The following is an 18,360-nucleotide window of genomic DNA, read 5'->3' on the forward strand; positions in this document are numbered from 1 at the left end:
ATTCATTTAAATGATCCTTGTTTTCTTCTTATTAGGATTTGAATTCTATCCAGTTCTTTAACCTGCTGTAACTATTTAATCACGTTTTATTTATATGCCTAATCTTTGTAGTGCCTTGTTTGGCAACCAAATAGAAAATCTACCGCCTGGAGTCTTCGCTAACAACACCAAGTTGACTCACCTGTAAGTAAAACATTTGTAGGTTCATATTTGATACTATCGATGCTATTAATTACTATAATAATTGTGTTTTACATAGCACTTATTGTTATATTTTGTAAGCAGCTAATATTAATTCCATCCCACCCATAATGCAACACGAGTTAAGCTGTAAAGATCTGAATTCAATTTAATCAGAACACATTTTTACCCAGTCCAGGGTAGAAACATCAAGAATCGCTATCACCCCTATTATTTTAAAAGTTGTCGAGGAGTACGTGATTTATCAATTACCTTTAAATTACGTCTCCAAACTTCACCAGAGATAAGATTTGGATTGTTCCTTATCTCATTACATTTACCTAATTTTCTGTTGGGTAAGGTATATATCGACTTTTTTCATACAATTCCAGTACACACCAGTAAGAAATGTCTTTTTCCCGATGGAATAGGCAAAATTCTATTCGTAACACCTTCCAACGGATGTAAGATACGTTTGACGCGAAAGAGTATCGGAAGTCAGATGAAAATCAAAGAGGGCAGAAATGTTGTTCGATGGTATCCGCCGATACACATTTGTCGAATGGAATCCGACGGGGTCCATGGGAACCCAAAAGAGTCCATCCATGTCCGTCGGAATCACTGGTCTTGTGGTAAACCTAACCTCAGACAAGTGCAGTATAAAAGAAATATGCCTCGTTCTTAAAGCCATGAAGCGAAACAGCTCGTTTCAAGCGCGAATAACTTGATTACATACCTTGTTTTTCAATCTTAAAGCAAAACAGCGCTTTACCCTTACAATTGCAGTATCCGTGAAATATGGCCCGTTCTTTAAGCCATGCAGCTAAACGGACAACGGAAAATAGCCTCGGTTTTTTTGCTTAAAAACAGTCAAATGCAGTGTACGTAGGAAATGCCTCGTTTTTTATGCTATAAAGCGAAACAGCTCCTAACAAGTGCGAATGACTAACAGCGACTTACGGCGCTTTACGTAGGCAACTGCAGCAGGCGTGGTACATGGCGAAATATGCCTCTTTTTTTAAGGCCATGGAGCGGAACAGCCCATATCAAACACGAATGACTTGAAAGATACCTCGTTTTTCAAGCGCGGATAACTTCAAATCTCGTTCTTCAAGCCATAAAGCAAAAATACGCTTTACACAGAAATATGAAGTACAGTATACGGAAAATATGCCTCGTTCTTAAAGCCCTGAAGCAAAACAGCCCATTTTAAGCGTGGATGACTTGATTTATGTTTTTTTCTTCCAGCCATTTAGTCAAAACGGCGCTTAACGCAGAAAAATTGGATGCAGCTTACGTAAAATATGCCAAAACTTCTTTTGCTTCATTTGGTCAATTTCACAGAATTCCGTCCATTCTACGTATGAAACTATTCTGTTTCAAGTTGGGGATTTCCGATCTTAAAGATGTTAGAAGCAATTTTCTAACACTCGTCGTTCAGTCGACTATTTCTTTTATTCTCTTTCTACTACACAAGTTATTACAACGGGGACTGGCTCTGATCTCTCTAGGAAAGTGTGGGTCACTGCTTATAAAGGGGACACTTACGGAGCTGTCAATCTCTAACCTTCGTCATGCTTTTACACTTAACTAGCGAATCACGCTAAGCTACGCAGAGCGGAGTTCGCATACTAAGTAGATACCTTCGCGATGTTTACGCTTTACGAAATGTCTTTCTAACTTAAATCTCTTGGTCTTACGGTCAAGCTCGGGCAAAACAATAAAAAAATATTATAACAGACTTAATGAAAGAATTAAAATCATACTTGAAAAGATATCTTACGAGAAAATAGTCCTTGAAGGCTGTTGCATAACAGCAGAATAAACACAAAATTCGGAGAAGAAAGGGCGTACCCAAGGTACTGCCCCTAAAAGAGCCACGTGCTAGCCGTAGAAGTTATCTGATAACAAATTCAGTGCAGAAGATGAAAAGTACTACATGTTTACACCTTAAGTCACCCCTAAGAAAAAGAGGTGTCGAACGTGCTAAATTATAAATTAAAAACCATTTTCCTGATTGGGAATTCAACATGGATTTAGCCTGAAACGAGTGTTAAATGGGTAAAGTATGGTTATTAGACCTTAAGAAAATGTCTATTTTTACAGGAATCGTACGAATAATTTTCACCCCAGAGATTATAAACTACAGAAACCGAAAAGGGGCAGTTCAAAAATATTTTGCGAATCCGAAAAAATATTCAGAATCGATATCTTTTATACAAATCGCTTGTGAAAAGTTTGTCAAATCGAGAAAACAATTTCAAATCCTGATTTAATTCATAGATCCACGAATAACTTTGATGGAAATCGAAAATAATTATGTTCTCGGGTCTAAGGCTTCCATTTGTTGCAAGAAGGGAAACACCAGAATGAAGCACTGGGTGCTCTACTAACCAATGCAACATCCGAAAGAATGCCCAAAAAAACGTAAGATACCGATGAGAGCACATTTTCCTGCTATTTACCAAGTCAAAGGCAGGAAAATACTAATACAGCATTATTATTATTATTATTATTATTATTATTATTATAACTGTACCAAGTGCACGGCGATGTTCTGCCACGAATGTGAAAAATAATTTACCGTTGATGTGGAAAATGAAAGGGATGAACAGAAAAATGTGTGGCACGGTTCGTCAGATGAGAGATTTGCCATTGAACATTGCTTTGAAAGAGGATTTCGTTATGATACTATTGTTCAATTTTAGACAAAAACCATGTTATTTCTATGAACTCGAGGACTCTAAAGAGAGGGCTGCGTGAGTATGGGTTGAGAAGAAGAAATGAGTTCCATTCAGAGCACGAAGTTTGAGAGATGATTAAACATCAAATCGAAGGCCCTTCATCACTTTTTGGATATCGTGCGATGTGGAACAAGCTACAGTGTTGCTGTCCCTCGAGACATGGTCATGGTTTACAAGAGCTTGATTTACAGGCATCTATCCTTCGAAAGGCCAGGAAGCTTCTGTGTCGATCATTCATCTCGCGAGGTCCAAACGCAGCTTGGCATGTTGACGGATACGACAAAGTGAAACCTTACGGCTTACCTATACATGGCTGTGTGGATGAATTATCCAGGAGAATATTGTGGCTCAAAGTATGTAAAAGTAACAATTATCCCGTAATTCAGGCCAGTTTTTTCAATGCAGTGGAAAAAAGAAGACTACAACCAATGTTGGTGCTAACATATTGTGGCCTGACTGCCTTAGAGTGCCTTTTATCCGGTGAAACGGTTGCATATCGTTGTCCATTTTCACACGCCAATCGGCACATCTAAAATTGGTGGTCACATAGTGAAAGGGATTTCACTGCGTGGGTCATAGATTTTCTAAGGCACTCGTGATTGAAGGAAAGCTTACTTTAGGTAACCACTTGCATATGGATGGGTCTGGTTTGTGTTTTCCAACATTCTGCAATTTGAACTTGATAAAGTGAAACATGAATGGAACAGCCATTTCATAAGACAGTCCAGGCATTGCACAGTGCCTGGTATTCCAGATGAACTTTACTACTTGCCTCACGCTCATGGATTTGATCATTGTAGATTAACTTTATCCGCAGATGACAAAGAGAATGTGCTTGATCGGAGAGAAGTTTATAACGAGGCAGAAATTGCTAAGGAGATTGATGATGAGCGCCACGATTTTGCCTCATATAAGGTAATCCGGATTCCAGAATCTAGTAATTTTTTCTCTTGGAATCCGGTCTACAGGACATTGAAATCCAGAATCCAGATTTTGGAGTGAAGAATCCCGCTAAAGAATGAATCAAGTCAAGAAACAATTTACTCCTTTTCGCATTCATTCTCATCTGTGATTAAAGTTTGGTTATTACAGGCCTCAGCATGTCACAAAGGGGTAAGAGAGCCTTGCTGGTTTCAGGCATACTTGATATTTCCTCATCTGATATGTCTGGAATTTCAATGGCTGGAGAAGTTTCCATAAACCCCAAAAATGAAACCTTTGCGCATTTTCAGCGCATAAATCAGCATGTACTGCAATTTCATCACCAAAGAAGAGGCCATAGCAGGTTGGACACTGTTTTCCTGCTATTATTGTTGACCATGCCCTCATCTAGTTATGTGGAAATATTAATAGCATTGGATGTAACTTGCAGTTTGGTGATCGATGAACCGGTTTCAGAGGGGAAACGTGAAAGTCACCTGCATGTGAAGGGTGTGCAATATCAAACACTGATCGATTGACTATGCTGTCATCGTCTGAGGGTACGTCGATTAAAGGCTTTTCCTATACGAAGTCCACGATCATTCATCTCCCCGTCTGCCTTGAAGTCTGCTTCTTTACAAACGTACAGATCAACATTAGAGTACCGTTTTGTTAGTTCCTGCTTTTATCTAGCAAGTGTGAAGTTATTTTGACTGCATGGCATTTTGTCTACCACCTTCTGATCTGGGTATAATGGAATGTAATTCTCCTCTACATGGAAAATTGATCACGATCGGAGTGCTTCTTAACAGCATCCTTGCATAGTTTTGCGGCCCCCCGTCTTTCCTAACATTTAAAGCCTCTTTACTTCCCATCTGTACAACCAGTTTGCAGTCTTCATCTTCGCTTATCATGCCTTGATTTATCACAACCCTATTGTCTACAGTCTTTTTTGAATCCGTTGTTTTTTGCCTTTCCATTTCAATCCATTGTGCGGCTTGCCAAAGCCTCTTCGTTCTTCACTTTTACTTGTAGTGTACCGCGATAATGACATGGTTGGCAAAGCCTTTTCTCCCTCCTCACTTCTTCTTTCAGTTAATGGTGTTAATGGTAACTGTCCCTTTTCGGCTTCCGTAATAAACTGTTTATAGCGTTTCGTCTTCACGCTCTATCAGTTTGAATGAAAACGCCAATTTTCCTGATATAATATCTTTAGGTTGCCGTATCTTGTTCTTTAACTGTGATTATTTATTAAACTGATAATTAATAAACACTTGTTTTGTAGATGGCTTGGCAAAAACAAGATTAAGAAGTTGCGTGCTGATTTATTTACTCCATTAGAGAAGCTAAAGATTCTGTAAGTCAGGAAGCTTGTATATTGATCTTCTTTAACTTGACAGGATTTTAACTTTTCCTTCAAATTTTTCCAAGCAAGCTTTTTTTTTTTTTTTTTTCATATCTTTGGTCCCCGGGGAGTTAAGTGCTCTTTTATCCTTGCAATCTCGTTGGCTCTTGGTGCGATTTATTTACGAAATTGCACCATTTTTTTTTCCCAGCTTCTGGGAAATTTTATAAAAAAAATAACTACCAATTCTATTTCAAGGCTTGGTGTAAGAAACCAACAAAATGAAAAGAAAATGAAAGACAACCCTTGCAACTAAAAGCAAACATACCCCAAAAAAGGGAAAACAACTGACTAAAAGTCTGGCTTCCAAAAACAGATACGAAAGTATGAACCGGAGCCCCAGAGTAACGGCCTTCTCGAGGAGTTTGACGCAAACATTTCATATGAAAGACAGAAGGAGATTACGAGAAAGATAACTTTCGTGTAATGATTACTGCTGTCGACGGATACCTAACAGGGATAAAATAAAAACGCGAAATTATTCTTGAGAGAGGTTTTAAAAGTTTAAGGCAAGCTCTTGGGGTAAGAGCTCGACAACTCTGGTAACAAGAAAATGAAAGACAACTTTTGCAACTTTTTACAAACCAGCTCATAACTGGATCAGTAAGATATCTTTTCAGAATACAAATCCTGTCTTTGAGCGACTGAATTCTGTGATTCCAAAATAGCTATAATAAAGTGGCAATTGAAATTCGTTACGTGCAATTTTGATGAGATTGAAGGAAGAAAGTTGGGATTAAATTGATTGACAGAAAATTCGCGGGAGCACAAGAAAAAAAAATGCTGGAGAAAGTGAAAGAATGAAAATACGCAACGAAGCAAAAAAAAAAAAAAGTATTGAAGAGTACAAAACTAGGCCCTGAAAATAAAAATCGCGACAGTTCGTAAGAAGTAAGCGAAAGATTACGAGCGTGACAGCCTTCGTGTACTGGTTACTGCAATTAAGCTATACCTGACCGAGAAAGTAAGCAAACGTTCGATGTGTCGCAACAGAAAGTTTAGAAGTTCGAAGCAACTTCCTGGAGAAACACCCCGAACAAGCCGGTAGCAACGAGAAGACAAGTGGCCGAGCAGCTGCTTAGTCTCTAGGGAACTCTTTGCCTTTAAGGACCATTACTCCTTCAAGATGTTTGAACAAATTTAAACAAAACCTGGAAACCCATTTATTTAGGACAGCTTTTTGCCAACTTCAATGGTTCCCATTTTTTTTTTTTTTTTATATTTCCAAGAGTTTTTGTTTTTAAGTTTCTAACTGTAGAGATGTATAAAATGTTTCTTATGTAAAAAGTAGGTTAAATATTTCTCTCTTTCATATTTTATAGCGCCTAGAGGCGTTCAATAACTGCTACATGAATTGTATAAATTATTAATCACCAAGCCATAACACAAAATAAACACGACTTTGAAGAAACAGAGTCAAATTTTGCATGTATATTAGTAGCAAGTAAATTAATGATTTTTCGTATAATTTATAAATTCTCGTAAATTTTTGTAAGACATTAAATGGCATTCACCCTATAGGCTAGTGCAATTTGGCTAGCCTTTGAAACATTTACTCGTGTTGATTTATCCCAAATTGCACTCGAAATCATGTGATAAGCTAACCCATTTATTTAGATCACTATTTTATATAAACATGTAAAGATTATGACAAGGAAACGGCATATAGAAAATGCAAGAGAGGAATATATCAAATTGCTTAACAGCAACAGATCACCAGACAAAAGACTTTAAATTCAAATCCAGAAAAAATCTTCTTATAGGGACTTGGGTAACAACCAGATAGAGGAGCTACTGCCAGGAGTCTTCAATAAAAACACCGAGTTGACTCACCTGTAAGTAACACATTCATAGGTCCATACTCGATACCATCGATTCCTATTTATTGTAATTGATAGTAACTACCACTACGCGTTTTGATACATTCATAAGCAGCTAGCTTTTTAATTAGCTGCATCAATCAGAGAATGGTAACCTGCAACAGTATATTTAGATAGAAACCTTTCCCTGCTAGGGTTATGCGTCAAACCTTAAAATGAGACAAAAAATTAAATTAAACAAAAAAAATATTTAACTCGTAAGACAGTGCTCTAGCTTATAGAGGGCGAAGTCAACCATGAAAAGGAATTGTTTGTGGATGGACAGGGTTAACAAAAGTAAATATACTCATTAAAGAATTCTTTCAGTTTCATTGTTGGTGCTCCTCGTTCTGTAAATCCAATTTCTACCCCCCCCCCCCCCCTTCCTCTGATAAACGTGTTTTATTTTAATGCGCATAGCTAGTATGCAACCTTTTGCAAATGTAGGGAAGAGTTCTTGGTTCTCGTAAGCCGGTTCCTTCTTAGACCAGTGCCTCAGTCAAAGAGAACGGGATTTAAATACCTCCCCATTTAATGGTAAGACAAAGTTTTCAACACGCATAGGTTTTTAGAAGGAAACAAGATCAAGAAGTTCCCTGACGATTTTTTGTCCCAATCAGTCAAGCTGCAGTGGCTGTAAGTGAAAGTGGTCCTCTATATCAACTATTGACAAGTGGCACAACACACATTTTAATACAAATAATGCATATTCCATTTTCATCAAGCAGATCCTTGAACCCTAAATATCTGCGTAGCACATAAACCGATTGCAAACGCCCACAATCTTAAATCTTAGGAGAGACAAGAAGCCATCAGGTGCTCCAAAGGCCAAGCCAAATGTGTCATGCAGTAAAATTTAAACAAGGGTGGTATTGAAGTTGAATGAACTGAACTAGAACTACTTTCGAGTTTACTGAGTATTTGTTAATTCCTAAATTATAAGCTTTAGACAGGCATCGGTTCAAATAATTTTATTTGAACTGATTCAAATTAGAGTAATTGTAGCACTTTTTTTAACTCTTCTGCTCATAAAGACAACTCAACAACAACAACCTGGAAAAGATACAGAAGGGTTTGTTTGACGGTTTAACAGCATTGACGCGCCTGTGAGTTTAGGAAAGGAAACTTTCCATACAAAAAAAAAATAGTAGCTAAAATTACTTTTTAAAACAAGCGGAACCTCTGCAATGAAGGTGGAGAATTATGTGTTTTTGAGTAAGGAGGAAAAGCATGAAAACGTATCGCTAATGATGGCCATACGCCACGGTGAAGGCTTCTTTCATAATGGCGGGCGTGATTCTAACTCATTTGAATTATGTAAATAAGCCATCCTGGCTCCACTTTTGATCAAAACTTCTATTGATAGTGAACTTGTGACGAAGGTCAGAAAGGCTCATTTGCATTTATATGCATTGTTATTGGATGAATGAGCGAGTTAATGCGCAAGGTGGTTGTTCCAAACGCTAAATCAATTAATAACAGCAGTGTTGCACAAACGAAACACCATAGGAAAACGAGGTTGCCAGCTTCAAAAATTATCGAAAGCTATCAAAAATCAACTTAAAAAAAGTTCAAGATGTTGATCAGTGTTATGTAATACTAATATAAGTATTGGAAACACACCCAAATTAGACGATGTAATTATAAATTTAACTAAATAAAAAGGATTGTCGCATCATTCCAACTTTTATTCAGATGGCTGCAAGACAACAGAATTGAAACGCCGCACAAACAAGTTTTCAAAGATTTGACTGTACTGAATGACCTGTGAGTTTAGTCAATACAATACAATGTGTTTATAAAAGTGTTGGCTCTTTATCAATTTTCTGTTCCTTACATCAGAGATGATAAAAGAGGCCAAGTGACCATGTCACAATCAATTGCAACATGGCAATCCTAAGACGATTGTACGTCATAAAAGGCAGGTTTACCGAAAGCTTATAGCATCGAAATTCACTGGTCTCGCGTTCTGATCAGTCGGGCGTTCCTCGGTAGTCTTGGGGTTGCACTGCTCTACACCATTTCTCTCCCATCAGTTGGTGTTACTTGAGTAAAGAGCATGAAAACTACCCAAAGTAGCTTATTATAATAGGACAGCAACATAGCATGCTACAAGTGCCTGTGAAACGTAGCGAAAGAGTTCAGAGTGTTTTCCCATACTGTTTCACTTTTATGGGATTTACATTTCGGATGGCGTTATTTTTTCCTGAAAGGTTAATGCATTTTACCTTGAAACTTTCAGGGATCTGTCCAACAACGAAGTTGAGGATCTCCCTCAAGAAATCTTCAGCAGTCTGGGAAATCTCGAAATGCTGTAAGTCAACAAGAAAAACAAATAAAAGAAAATTAAAAGCATGACGAGAAAAGCAATTTTCTCTCTAAAAATTTGTCGAGTTGCAGAACTTTCAACACACACACACAAAAATGGAAGTGTTGAACTTAAAATTAAGTTTTCATTTAATATTATCACTCCATATATCTTTTGACTTGATTTAATTAAACCTGTTCTTTAAAACGTGTCTCACCGAATGAATGCAAAACACGTGTATTTATATTACATAGATATGTAAGCATATTGTTATTTGGTTCTTATCGGTTGCCATCATTATCTACGGGACACCAGTTCTGCTTTGTAGTTAATGGTAGTGTTTTTTTAACTGTTTTAATGTCGCAGGCTTTTATCCAACAACCAACTAAAAGATTTACCGCCAACGGTATTTGCTAACCTAACCAAGCTAAAGACAATGTGAGTAGTGATGGATGGTTTGAATGAGTGAATAATTGTCAAGGAGGATTATCCTCTCTTGTTAATTAATAGTCGATTGATCGATTGATGGAATGATGAGTTTTGGGGGTAAGAAAGAAAAGAAAACGGAAACATTTACAGCACATTTCAAAAGATACCCAATATAAAGTGCGAAGACGTAGTTGTCTGGAGGGACTTTCTAAGAATTGCTTTTGAATTCGATAATTTTGGAGCTATTAACGTGAAAAACAGATTAATTCAGTTGATTAAATAAGTTGCCGAAAGAAATCGAAGATTGCTCTCGTTTACTTTATTTCCATCTCTGTCGCCACCCTATCAACCAATCAGAAACCAAACTAATACCAAACGTCAATAACTCGCATTTTCTGGAGCGTGAGGCTCTGTGCTTGAATTGTTTGTACTTTTAATGTAGACTGGCTCCTTAGCCTCCCTTTGCTTTGATTGGTTACCGTGATTACTCCGGCTCTTGCTTTTGGACCCTCACTCAAAAGGTACTCTAAGTACCGACCACTGATATAACATTCAACGTTTAAATTAAAAGAAAACTGGCCAAGAACATATCCCTGATTTGCAATTCAACAGAAAAATTGAAAAGAATGAGATAAAGGAGCTGCATCCTCAACAGTTTCGCGGACTGGTAAAGCTGTTTGACCTGTGAGTAGTTCATTAGCATTTATGTATTCCACAAGTTTTGAATCCTGGCATCTATCAAAAGTGAAAATATACTATCTTACTGGTAACATATTTTGGCTTGACTGCTGAATTTGTTCATTACTGCAAGCGGAATAATGCCTACTCCGATGCAACTTTTCATGTTTTTAAGGCATCCTTTCATTTCCTGGAATTTCTGATTTTAAGTCATGATGAGGGTCTACGTAGGACCTTTTTCTTGGTAATAACTATTCTTTTATAGGATGGGCCAGTTTGGACATCACGAAAGTGGCTTTTCAGTACCAAGTTTATTTTGTTAGACAACCTTGTAAATTTGCTGTTCGTGCACTGACGATACTCTATTAAAGAAATCTCCTGATTCCCAGACTATCAACTATCTTTCTCCAAAAATTTTTCGTAATTATATTGCAAAAGGGTAGTGAGTATTCTCATGATCCCTTTGATTCTTATGAAAACAATCAATGATGTCCCGTTCTTTTATCCATTATGTCCAACATTCATTTCATTTTCTTCCTCTCTTCATTAGCTATCTATCGGGAAACAAACTCAGATACTTCCCACAGGGAATTTTTAAAGGCTTAAAGGAGCTTTTGATTATGTAAGTAGACTATGAAATTCTTCTGGTCGGTAATGTTTTGAAATAACATCTTATGATCATGAAATTTGAATGCATTTAATTTCACCTTTAAGTGATTATTTTCACATCAATGTCGAAATATTTTACCTTCCCTGTTACTCTATATGATTTAATTGCACTTTCTTTTTGTTAGAGAAATTGTTGAAAACGAAATGACTCATGTCTCCATCGACAACTTCAAAGAAATTAAACAGTTAAAAATTCTGTGAGTGTTATAATTAAACAAGTGATGACCAAGTTGTGAAACGGACCTTGTTACCTTATATTTCACAATTGAAACATGATCAAAACACTCCAAATCGATGCTTTTATTGTAAAAGCATCTTACGTTTTCTGCAACTCACCGGAAATGCTGTCCTGCCAGCAGATTGATTATTTGCTGAGTGGGAGTAGGTTTGTAAAGAAACTTTGGTGCTTCGTCGGCGCAGGGCATTTCAAGATATTTGGTGTCATTCTACATCGAAACTCTGATTGGTTGGGAACATACAGTCAACATACAAAAGCGTGTAAAGTTGACATGATAACCGATATTTCCATCAGGTATTGGGTTATCATGTGGAATTCAAAGTCTGACTAGTTTCCAAGCCCCTTGTCAGTGTAACGTCCTGAAACTTTTGCAAAGTCGGAGAGAAATGTCTTCTTTCGCAGAGTGTTTTAAAAATGTACATTAAAACAGATAATGATTTCGCTTTTCCCGTGATATCATGGACTGTAAAACCTTGTGTCTGCTTTAAATGCCTCAGCCTCCGGCTTCGGCAGATAACTCAGGCCTCAGCATTATGATAATATCATAACCAATCTCATCCAATATTTAACTATTATCAAGTGAGTTGGTGATGTAAATTGGCCACCCTGTATAGCCTCAAAAGCCGACGCCTGAGCATTAGCCCCTCGTCCAAGAATACTGGAATTGTAAATTGTAAGTGGTTTAGAAACAGGAAAAGACGCTTTGCGATTAGAGGGAACCTGGTCACGAAATAAACACGAATAAATTAGTTAAATGAAAGACTTCGTTGACATTGTGGGATTAAGAGAGCCTATTTGAAAGATTAATTTTTGTTGTGGAGTTTTGCGGCTTTTGATCACTACATTTTAATCTCCTAATTTAATTTCCAGGTATATGCAGTATAACAAGATGAGGGAGATTCCATATGGTTTTTTCGATATGTTGAAGGATATACAACGAGTGTAAGATTTTGATAAAATTCATTCGTAAATTATTAGTTTTTGAGCAAAGCTATACATTTTGAGTAGACAACATTTTGGGGAAATTCAAGTTTTTGCAAAAAGAATTGAAGACTTGAATTCTTAAAAAAAATATTTTGTATAAGTCAATGGATAACTCCAGCCATCAGTTACTGATATATTCTTAAAAGCAAGTTCTGTGAAGTTTTTATGAAATAACTTCTGTGGATGATATTTTACAATTGTAGGAGTCTCGACACAAATCTGATGTGTTGTCATATGCACAAGGAGGACGCTGACTGTGCTTTCACGTACAACGACGACTTTGCCAACTGTGAGAGCATGTTTAAGAATTCTGCCCCAAGGAAGAGTATCTGGGTGATAGGAGTATTTTCTCTGGTTGGTGCAGTGTTTGTTGTCACTTGGCGAGTGATCTTTAAAGAAAAGAACGTGGTTCAGTCCATCATGTTGCTCCACTTAGCAGTGTCCGATGGTTTGATGGGTATTTACCTGATCTCTCTTGGCACTAAAGATCTGTTGTGGAGAGGAGAGTATTACTTGCATGACTTCCAGTGGAGGTCTGGTTTGTCTTGTCAAATAATTGGAGCGATCTCCCTTCTGTCAAGTGAGGTTTCGGTTATGATGATGACACTGATATCTGCTGATCGGCTTAAAAATATTGTGTTTCCTTACCAAGGTGCTTCTCTGAAACCAAAGGCAACACATATCCTGTGCATCATCATATGGGCAATTGGCTTCCTTATGGCCTTTTTGCCTATGTTTGGTATTGAGTATTTTGAAGACCCATTCAGGTACCATAGTTACTATGGTAGAAGTGTGGTATGTCTGCCCTTGCAGCTTACTTCTGATAAGCCGGCAGGTTGGGAGTATTCTGTTGCTATCTTTCTCGCTTTGAATTTTGCTTTCTTCTTGTTCATCATGGGTGCTTATCTCATGATACTGGTCAAGTCTTACTTGTCTAGCCGGCGACTGGCCCGTCAGGGTACTGAAAGAGAGATCCAGGCCAGAAGAGCAAACTTTAGGAGGGAAATGGCTCTTGCAAGGCGGGTGTTCTTCATCATCCTGAGTGATTGTGTGTGCTGGATGCCGGTGATAGTGATTGGTATGAGGACCATCATCGAGAAGTCTTACGAAGCGCAAGGAGACCTCGCTGTCTGGATCGCTGTATTTGCCCTTCCGATCAACTCGGCCTTGAATCCTATCCTGTACACCTTGTCAACAGAACAGGTGCGTTAAGCGCTTTTAATCCATTATAAGTAGTCAAGATAATAAAATCCGTAAGTAGACTTATAATGGCTAGTTACAGGAAGGGTAATGGTTTTCAGCCGACTATAAGCAGTGTATAATATTGCTCAAGGCTGCTCTATTCACCTGCAACTGACACTGACAATGTTTCAAAACCATTACACAGCAGAAATTCATTAGTTTCTATTTTGCCATCGGGGCCCAGCACAAGGCAGGGAGCAAAATCTCGATTACTTTTGGCTATTGCGTATCCAGGTCAGACGCATTCTGAAGAACAAAATGGAAAAAGTCTGGAACTACTTGAAGACCGTTTTCACCTGCTGTGGTCGGGATCAGGAAGGTGCGATATAATTATTAGCTCCTGATAAGAAATAAACCGAAAAACGATGTAAACCAACAGATTGCTGAAAAACAAAGTTTATTGATCTTTTGATTTATTCATTCAGTCACTCAGTCATAAATCAATTAACTCATGCATGCATAGAGGCATTCGTTTAATCATTTACTCGCTCGTTTGGTCCATCGTTCTTTTATTGGTCAGTTCATTTGTTGTACGAAATAAATATTTCTTGACTCGATCATTGACTTTTCTTCGCTGTTTTCTTTAAAAGGCCAAGGAGATGGGGAACAACCGAACCAACCGGGAGTAGAAGACAATGGACAACATGGCGGTGAGGAAGGTAAATCCTAACCCGTATTTCTAGAAATATCGTGAAAACTATAAACGAGGGAAATAAAGGGCAATCTGTGACTAAGAATATTTTTTTATGTCTTCTCTCTTCTTTGGATGTTCCCTGTTTTTTTTTTCTTTTTTTTTAATTTTAAAATTAAAGGTCGAGGAGAGGGAGAGCAAGTTAACCAGCACGGAATGGAAGAAAATGGAGAACATGCGGGCGAGGGAGGTAAAAACCTTTCAGATGTCAGTTAACATATCATACAAAGTTCAAACGAGGGCGCAGGGTTAGTCTGTGTACATTTTTTTATCTACTTTCTCTTTTAAAGGACAAATTGAGGGTGAAGAAATCGAACTGGCGAGTATTGGTGTGCATCACCCACAACAGGGTAAGGCTAGAGTTTCTAATTTAATGTCAAGTTTTCAATGCTATTCTGTTAGTTTATATTGTACCTGTGTTCCTCCATAACTGAAGGATCTACGACTTTAAGATATTTTCATACACACAAATAAATTGTATCGTTATCATTTTAATTACTCAACCTTTCTTGTCTATTACGTTTTAGTAGTTTGAAATTGTAGATCTCGTTCTGCGTTCGTCACAAAAAATCCTTCGTTCTATCACTTATTTGCTTCTTGGCTCGTTCACAATTGTCTTTTCTTTGCTTTCTTTAAAAAGGCCAAGGAGATGGAGAACAACGGAACCCACAGGGCATGGGAGGTAAGACATTTTTTCCTTCTAGTGAACACAGTACGGACATGAAAACTGTGAATGACAACACAGTGGCAATCTCTGACTATATTTTTTATTAACTATTTTTTTCAAGGGGAAGTCGAGGGTGTAGTTATCGAACTGGCTCATGTTGATGTGCGTCATCCACAACAGGGTAGGCTGAAGTTTCTTCTCTAATGTAATCTTTATGTAGATAAAAGCTCCGTATTGAAGTTTTCGTTGCTGTTCTGTTAGCTTGTATTGCCAAGACTCTACAATATGTTTTATTAATGATAGTTTTTTTGTTTTTTTCTACTTCTGGAGGGATCTGGGTCAGATGGATATTTTCGTACATACAAATCAACACAGTTCATTTACATCATCATAGTTATCCAACCTTCATCGTTCATTACGTTAGTTCTAAATTCTACAAATCTCGTGTTCTAAGACAATTTTGTTAGCTTTAAAAGTTTTGAAAAATTTCTTTGTTATTTTGTCTCCAGTTATTGTCATTATTTGAAATAAAGAAAAACAAAATAGTCTGACTTGATTTTGAAACAATCACTAATAATGAGATAATGGAAAATAAGGTACAATATTGTTCATTAGTTTAAAATAAAAAGAAAGACAGTGTTTACCTTTTTGTTTCAAGGAGTACTTGATGAAGCCGAAAAAATCGAACCGGCACCTATTGAGAATACTGATCTAAATCAAGGTAACTTGTCTTACCTTATTTATTAAAAATGTATAGCCAACCTTTTTTTATTTAGAAAATTGGTCGCTATTCTTTGTTTGTTTGACAACTCATTCAGTGTTACTGTGGTAGAGATAGACAAACCTTCTAAGGTCTATTAAGCTCTCCTGCGTATCGATCAGTTCAGAGTCTCATTACCTCCCTTAGGTATTGCCAAGCTCTAAATGAAGTAAATTTTTAATTTCACAGTTGGCTTTCTTACCACTATAACTGGTGGTCAAATCAAAGAATTTCAATTATCCTCAAACAGGACTAAGAGATGAAATTTTTTAATGCAAATGAGCGAAATTTGGGCGCAATAAATTAAGATTTTGCATAACAGGTGGCGGCCAAAATGAACGGCAATAAGTATGAAAACATCAAGTGGAGTATAGATTCACGTAATTATCATTTGGGAGCTTTAACATTCTTATGCAATTCTTTCAAGAAAATTGCCAAGCAAAAGATAAAAAAGACCAAACACTTAAGAAATCCCAAAGTTTGACATGAATCTATTATGTGTAATATTACAAGTGTTTGATAACTGGTAATTGAAATGTCACGAGCACGAAAGCAGGGTAGTTCGGGTCTTTTATCCGTTTTTAATTTGGCTTTGGGTTTGTTTCGCAAAAAGTGCAATGTTCTGTTGCGAATTTTGATGAGTCTCGATAGAAAAGAGAAGGCCATTAAATATACCCGATGCAAATTTCTTTGGCAAAAAAACAGTTTTTCATGTAATAATTACTTCCACTTTATTGTTCTATCTTCTTTGTTTCGCCGACATTTTGCAAAAAAATTGTAATTTTTTCGTTCCTATTTTTATTCATTTTTCCTTTATTTGCCGTTTCATCAAATAAACAAATTTTGTTGCGAATTTATTTGGAATACATCGGTAAAAAAAAAACAACAACAACAAACAAACCAACAAAACAAAACGAAAGCAGCCAATTCGGTTTATTTCTCCGGCATTACCTCGCTGATTACCCTACAGTTATCTATTTATTTTGTGATTTTCTCACATTTAGAGTGTCGTTAACCAGTTTCATCAAGTTAAGCAGTTGCCACAGCGCATTAAGTACCTTATCAAATATGTAATTTTTACTTTGTTTTTTTAATGTTAGGAGAACGGAACAAGAGTTTGAAAAAAGGGGACGGTAAATTCAGGCATTCCACCGCAAAGAAGTAAGTGGTGAGAAGGGGGATATACACAGGTTCAATATAAACTGTCCGTTTAACAAAGTTGGCGGACGTTGTCACTGACAAACTAACTGCTGAATTATTTGAATTACTGATTTATTTGCAAACTAGCTAGCTCCATAACCTACAGGCTAAACGGTTGAAAGAGTGACTGTCGCTAGCGGACTTACCTCACTGACTAACTGACTCACTAACTTCCTTACTTACTGATTAACCAGCTGATGGACTGACTGACTGAATTACTGACAAAAATGACTGAGCAACTGATAAACCAACAAACTGACTACTTGGCCGACTGACTGAACGAATGCTGAACAATCGCCAGAACAATTGTGTGCCCAACCTAGCAGCCAACCAAAAGATTGATTGATAGTTTATTTTATTGACTGATTGACCGACTGATTAAATGACAGAACGGGGCTTTTTACATAAATAATTCTTTTGCAAGATTATAGCGATTGAGCGTTCCTTTTCTTTTCCTTGTTTTACTTTTGTTTTGTTTTGTTTTGTTTGTTTGTTTTTTTAACAGAAAAAGGGAAAAATCAAGATCCATGCGTCAAAAGTCACCTTCGGCTACCGAAGCTGTCGATGAAGAACACACTTTTGAAGAGGACACAAAACTGTAGGCAGTTAAATTCGAGGAAATTATTATAAATTCTAAGCAATCTAACGAGAAGAAATAGCAATTAGAAATCTCGTCATTGTTTTTTATTAAGCGTATGAGATACAAGATAGAAAAAAACAGTTTTGTTAATTTTGCGTCTATTTAGAGGAAAACGAGGACTTAGTTATATTGAACCAATCTGTGTACGTAACTTAGTTGAATCAAATTTCACTCGATCTTTGGCTGTCTTTAAAAATATCCCTAATAAAACGATTTTTTTTCTAACGATAAGTTATAAGTTTTCAGATTTAGAAAATTTAATTGAGTTAGTGTTTCATATCCATGACTGATATGGTCTCCATGGCCACTTCACATATCAGTGACATCATCTTATGGATCGTGTCTACAGTCACAAGAAGCTTCAGCTTTCCCTCAGCTAAACAAAAACACCCATGCGGTTGATTGGGATCCTTTAAGACACCTGCTATGAGGAGTCTTTTGAGGACAAATTAAGACAGCTGGAGATGGGAAGCGCATTAAAAGTAGAATTAAGTAATTGAATTCTGTTAATTGGCTTACAACGATAGGATGCAATACCAATAATTGTTATGGGAAGTCATTATCAAATATTAACTTCTAGAGTGCCCTTTCACGGTGACTTGGAGGTTATGTAACTATGATGCCATTCTACCAGAATTTTAGTGTTTTAGTTTGGCGGAATGTTCTAAAATACGTTTCAAGAATTCAGTAATCTAGGAGTAATTATGCGTTTCAAGCTACACTGAGAGAGAGAGCCACTATGATG

At 37.0% G+C, this 18,360-nt stretch overlaps 1 protein-coding gene and 1 pseudogene across 1 annotated transcript; both read left to right on the top strand.

The window, feature by feature from the left end:
* Positions 1 to 704: 704 nt before the first annotated feature.
* LOC136280197 (uncharacterized) lies at positions 705 to 3,926 on the top strand (annotated as a pseudogene).
* Positions 3,927 to 8,996: 5,070 nt separating this feature from the next.
* Positions 8,997 to 17,577, top strand: LOC131799681 (G-protein coupled receptor GRL101-like). Its single transcript, XM_066165047.1, has 17 exons — positions 8,997 to 9,016; positions 9,352 to 9,423; positions 9,784 to 9,855; positions 10,459 to 10,530; positions 11,075 to 11,146; positions 11,319 to 11,390; positions 12,302 to 12,373; positions 12,619 to 13,618; positions 13,892 to 13,976; positions 14,248 to 14,316; positions 14,470 to 14,538; positions 14,639 to 14,698; positions 14,989 to 15,030; positions 15,137 to 15,196; positions 15,674 to 15,736; positions 16,876 to 16,936; positions 17,481 to 17,577. Exons 1-17 carry the CDS (start codon positions 8,997 to 8,999, stop codon positions 17,575 to 17,577), a joined length of 2,058 nt encoding a protein of 685 aa, XP_066021144.1.
* The last annotated feature ends 783 nt before the right edge of the window (positions 17,578 to 18,360 follow it).

Source organism: Pocillopora verrucosa, chromosome 1 (assembly GCF_036669915.1).
Source record: "Pocillopora verrucosa isolate sample1 chromosome 1, ASM3666991v2, whole genome shotgun sequence".
Lineage (NCBI taxonomy): Eukaryota > Metazoa > Cnidaria > Anthozoa > Scleractinia > Pocilloporidae > Pocillopora > Pocillopora verrucosa.

Bases quoted from the DNA above. Each gene is read 5' to 3' on its own strand.
- LOC131799681 (XM_066165047.1), top strand. From the start codon at position 8,997: ATGGCAATCCTAAGACGATT. The intron at 9,424-9,783 runs GTAAGTCAACAA...TTAATGTCGCAG, and splicing joins CTGGGAAATCTCGAAATGCT to GCTTTTATCCAACAACCAAC. The intron at 13,977-14,247 runs GTGCGATATAAT...TTTCTTTAAAAG, and splicing joins CTGTGGTCGGGATCAGGAAG to GCCAAGGAGATGGGGAACAA.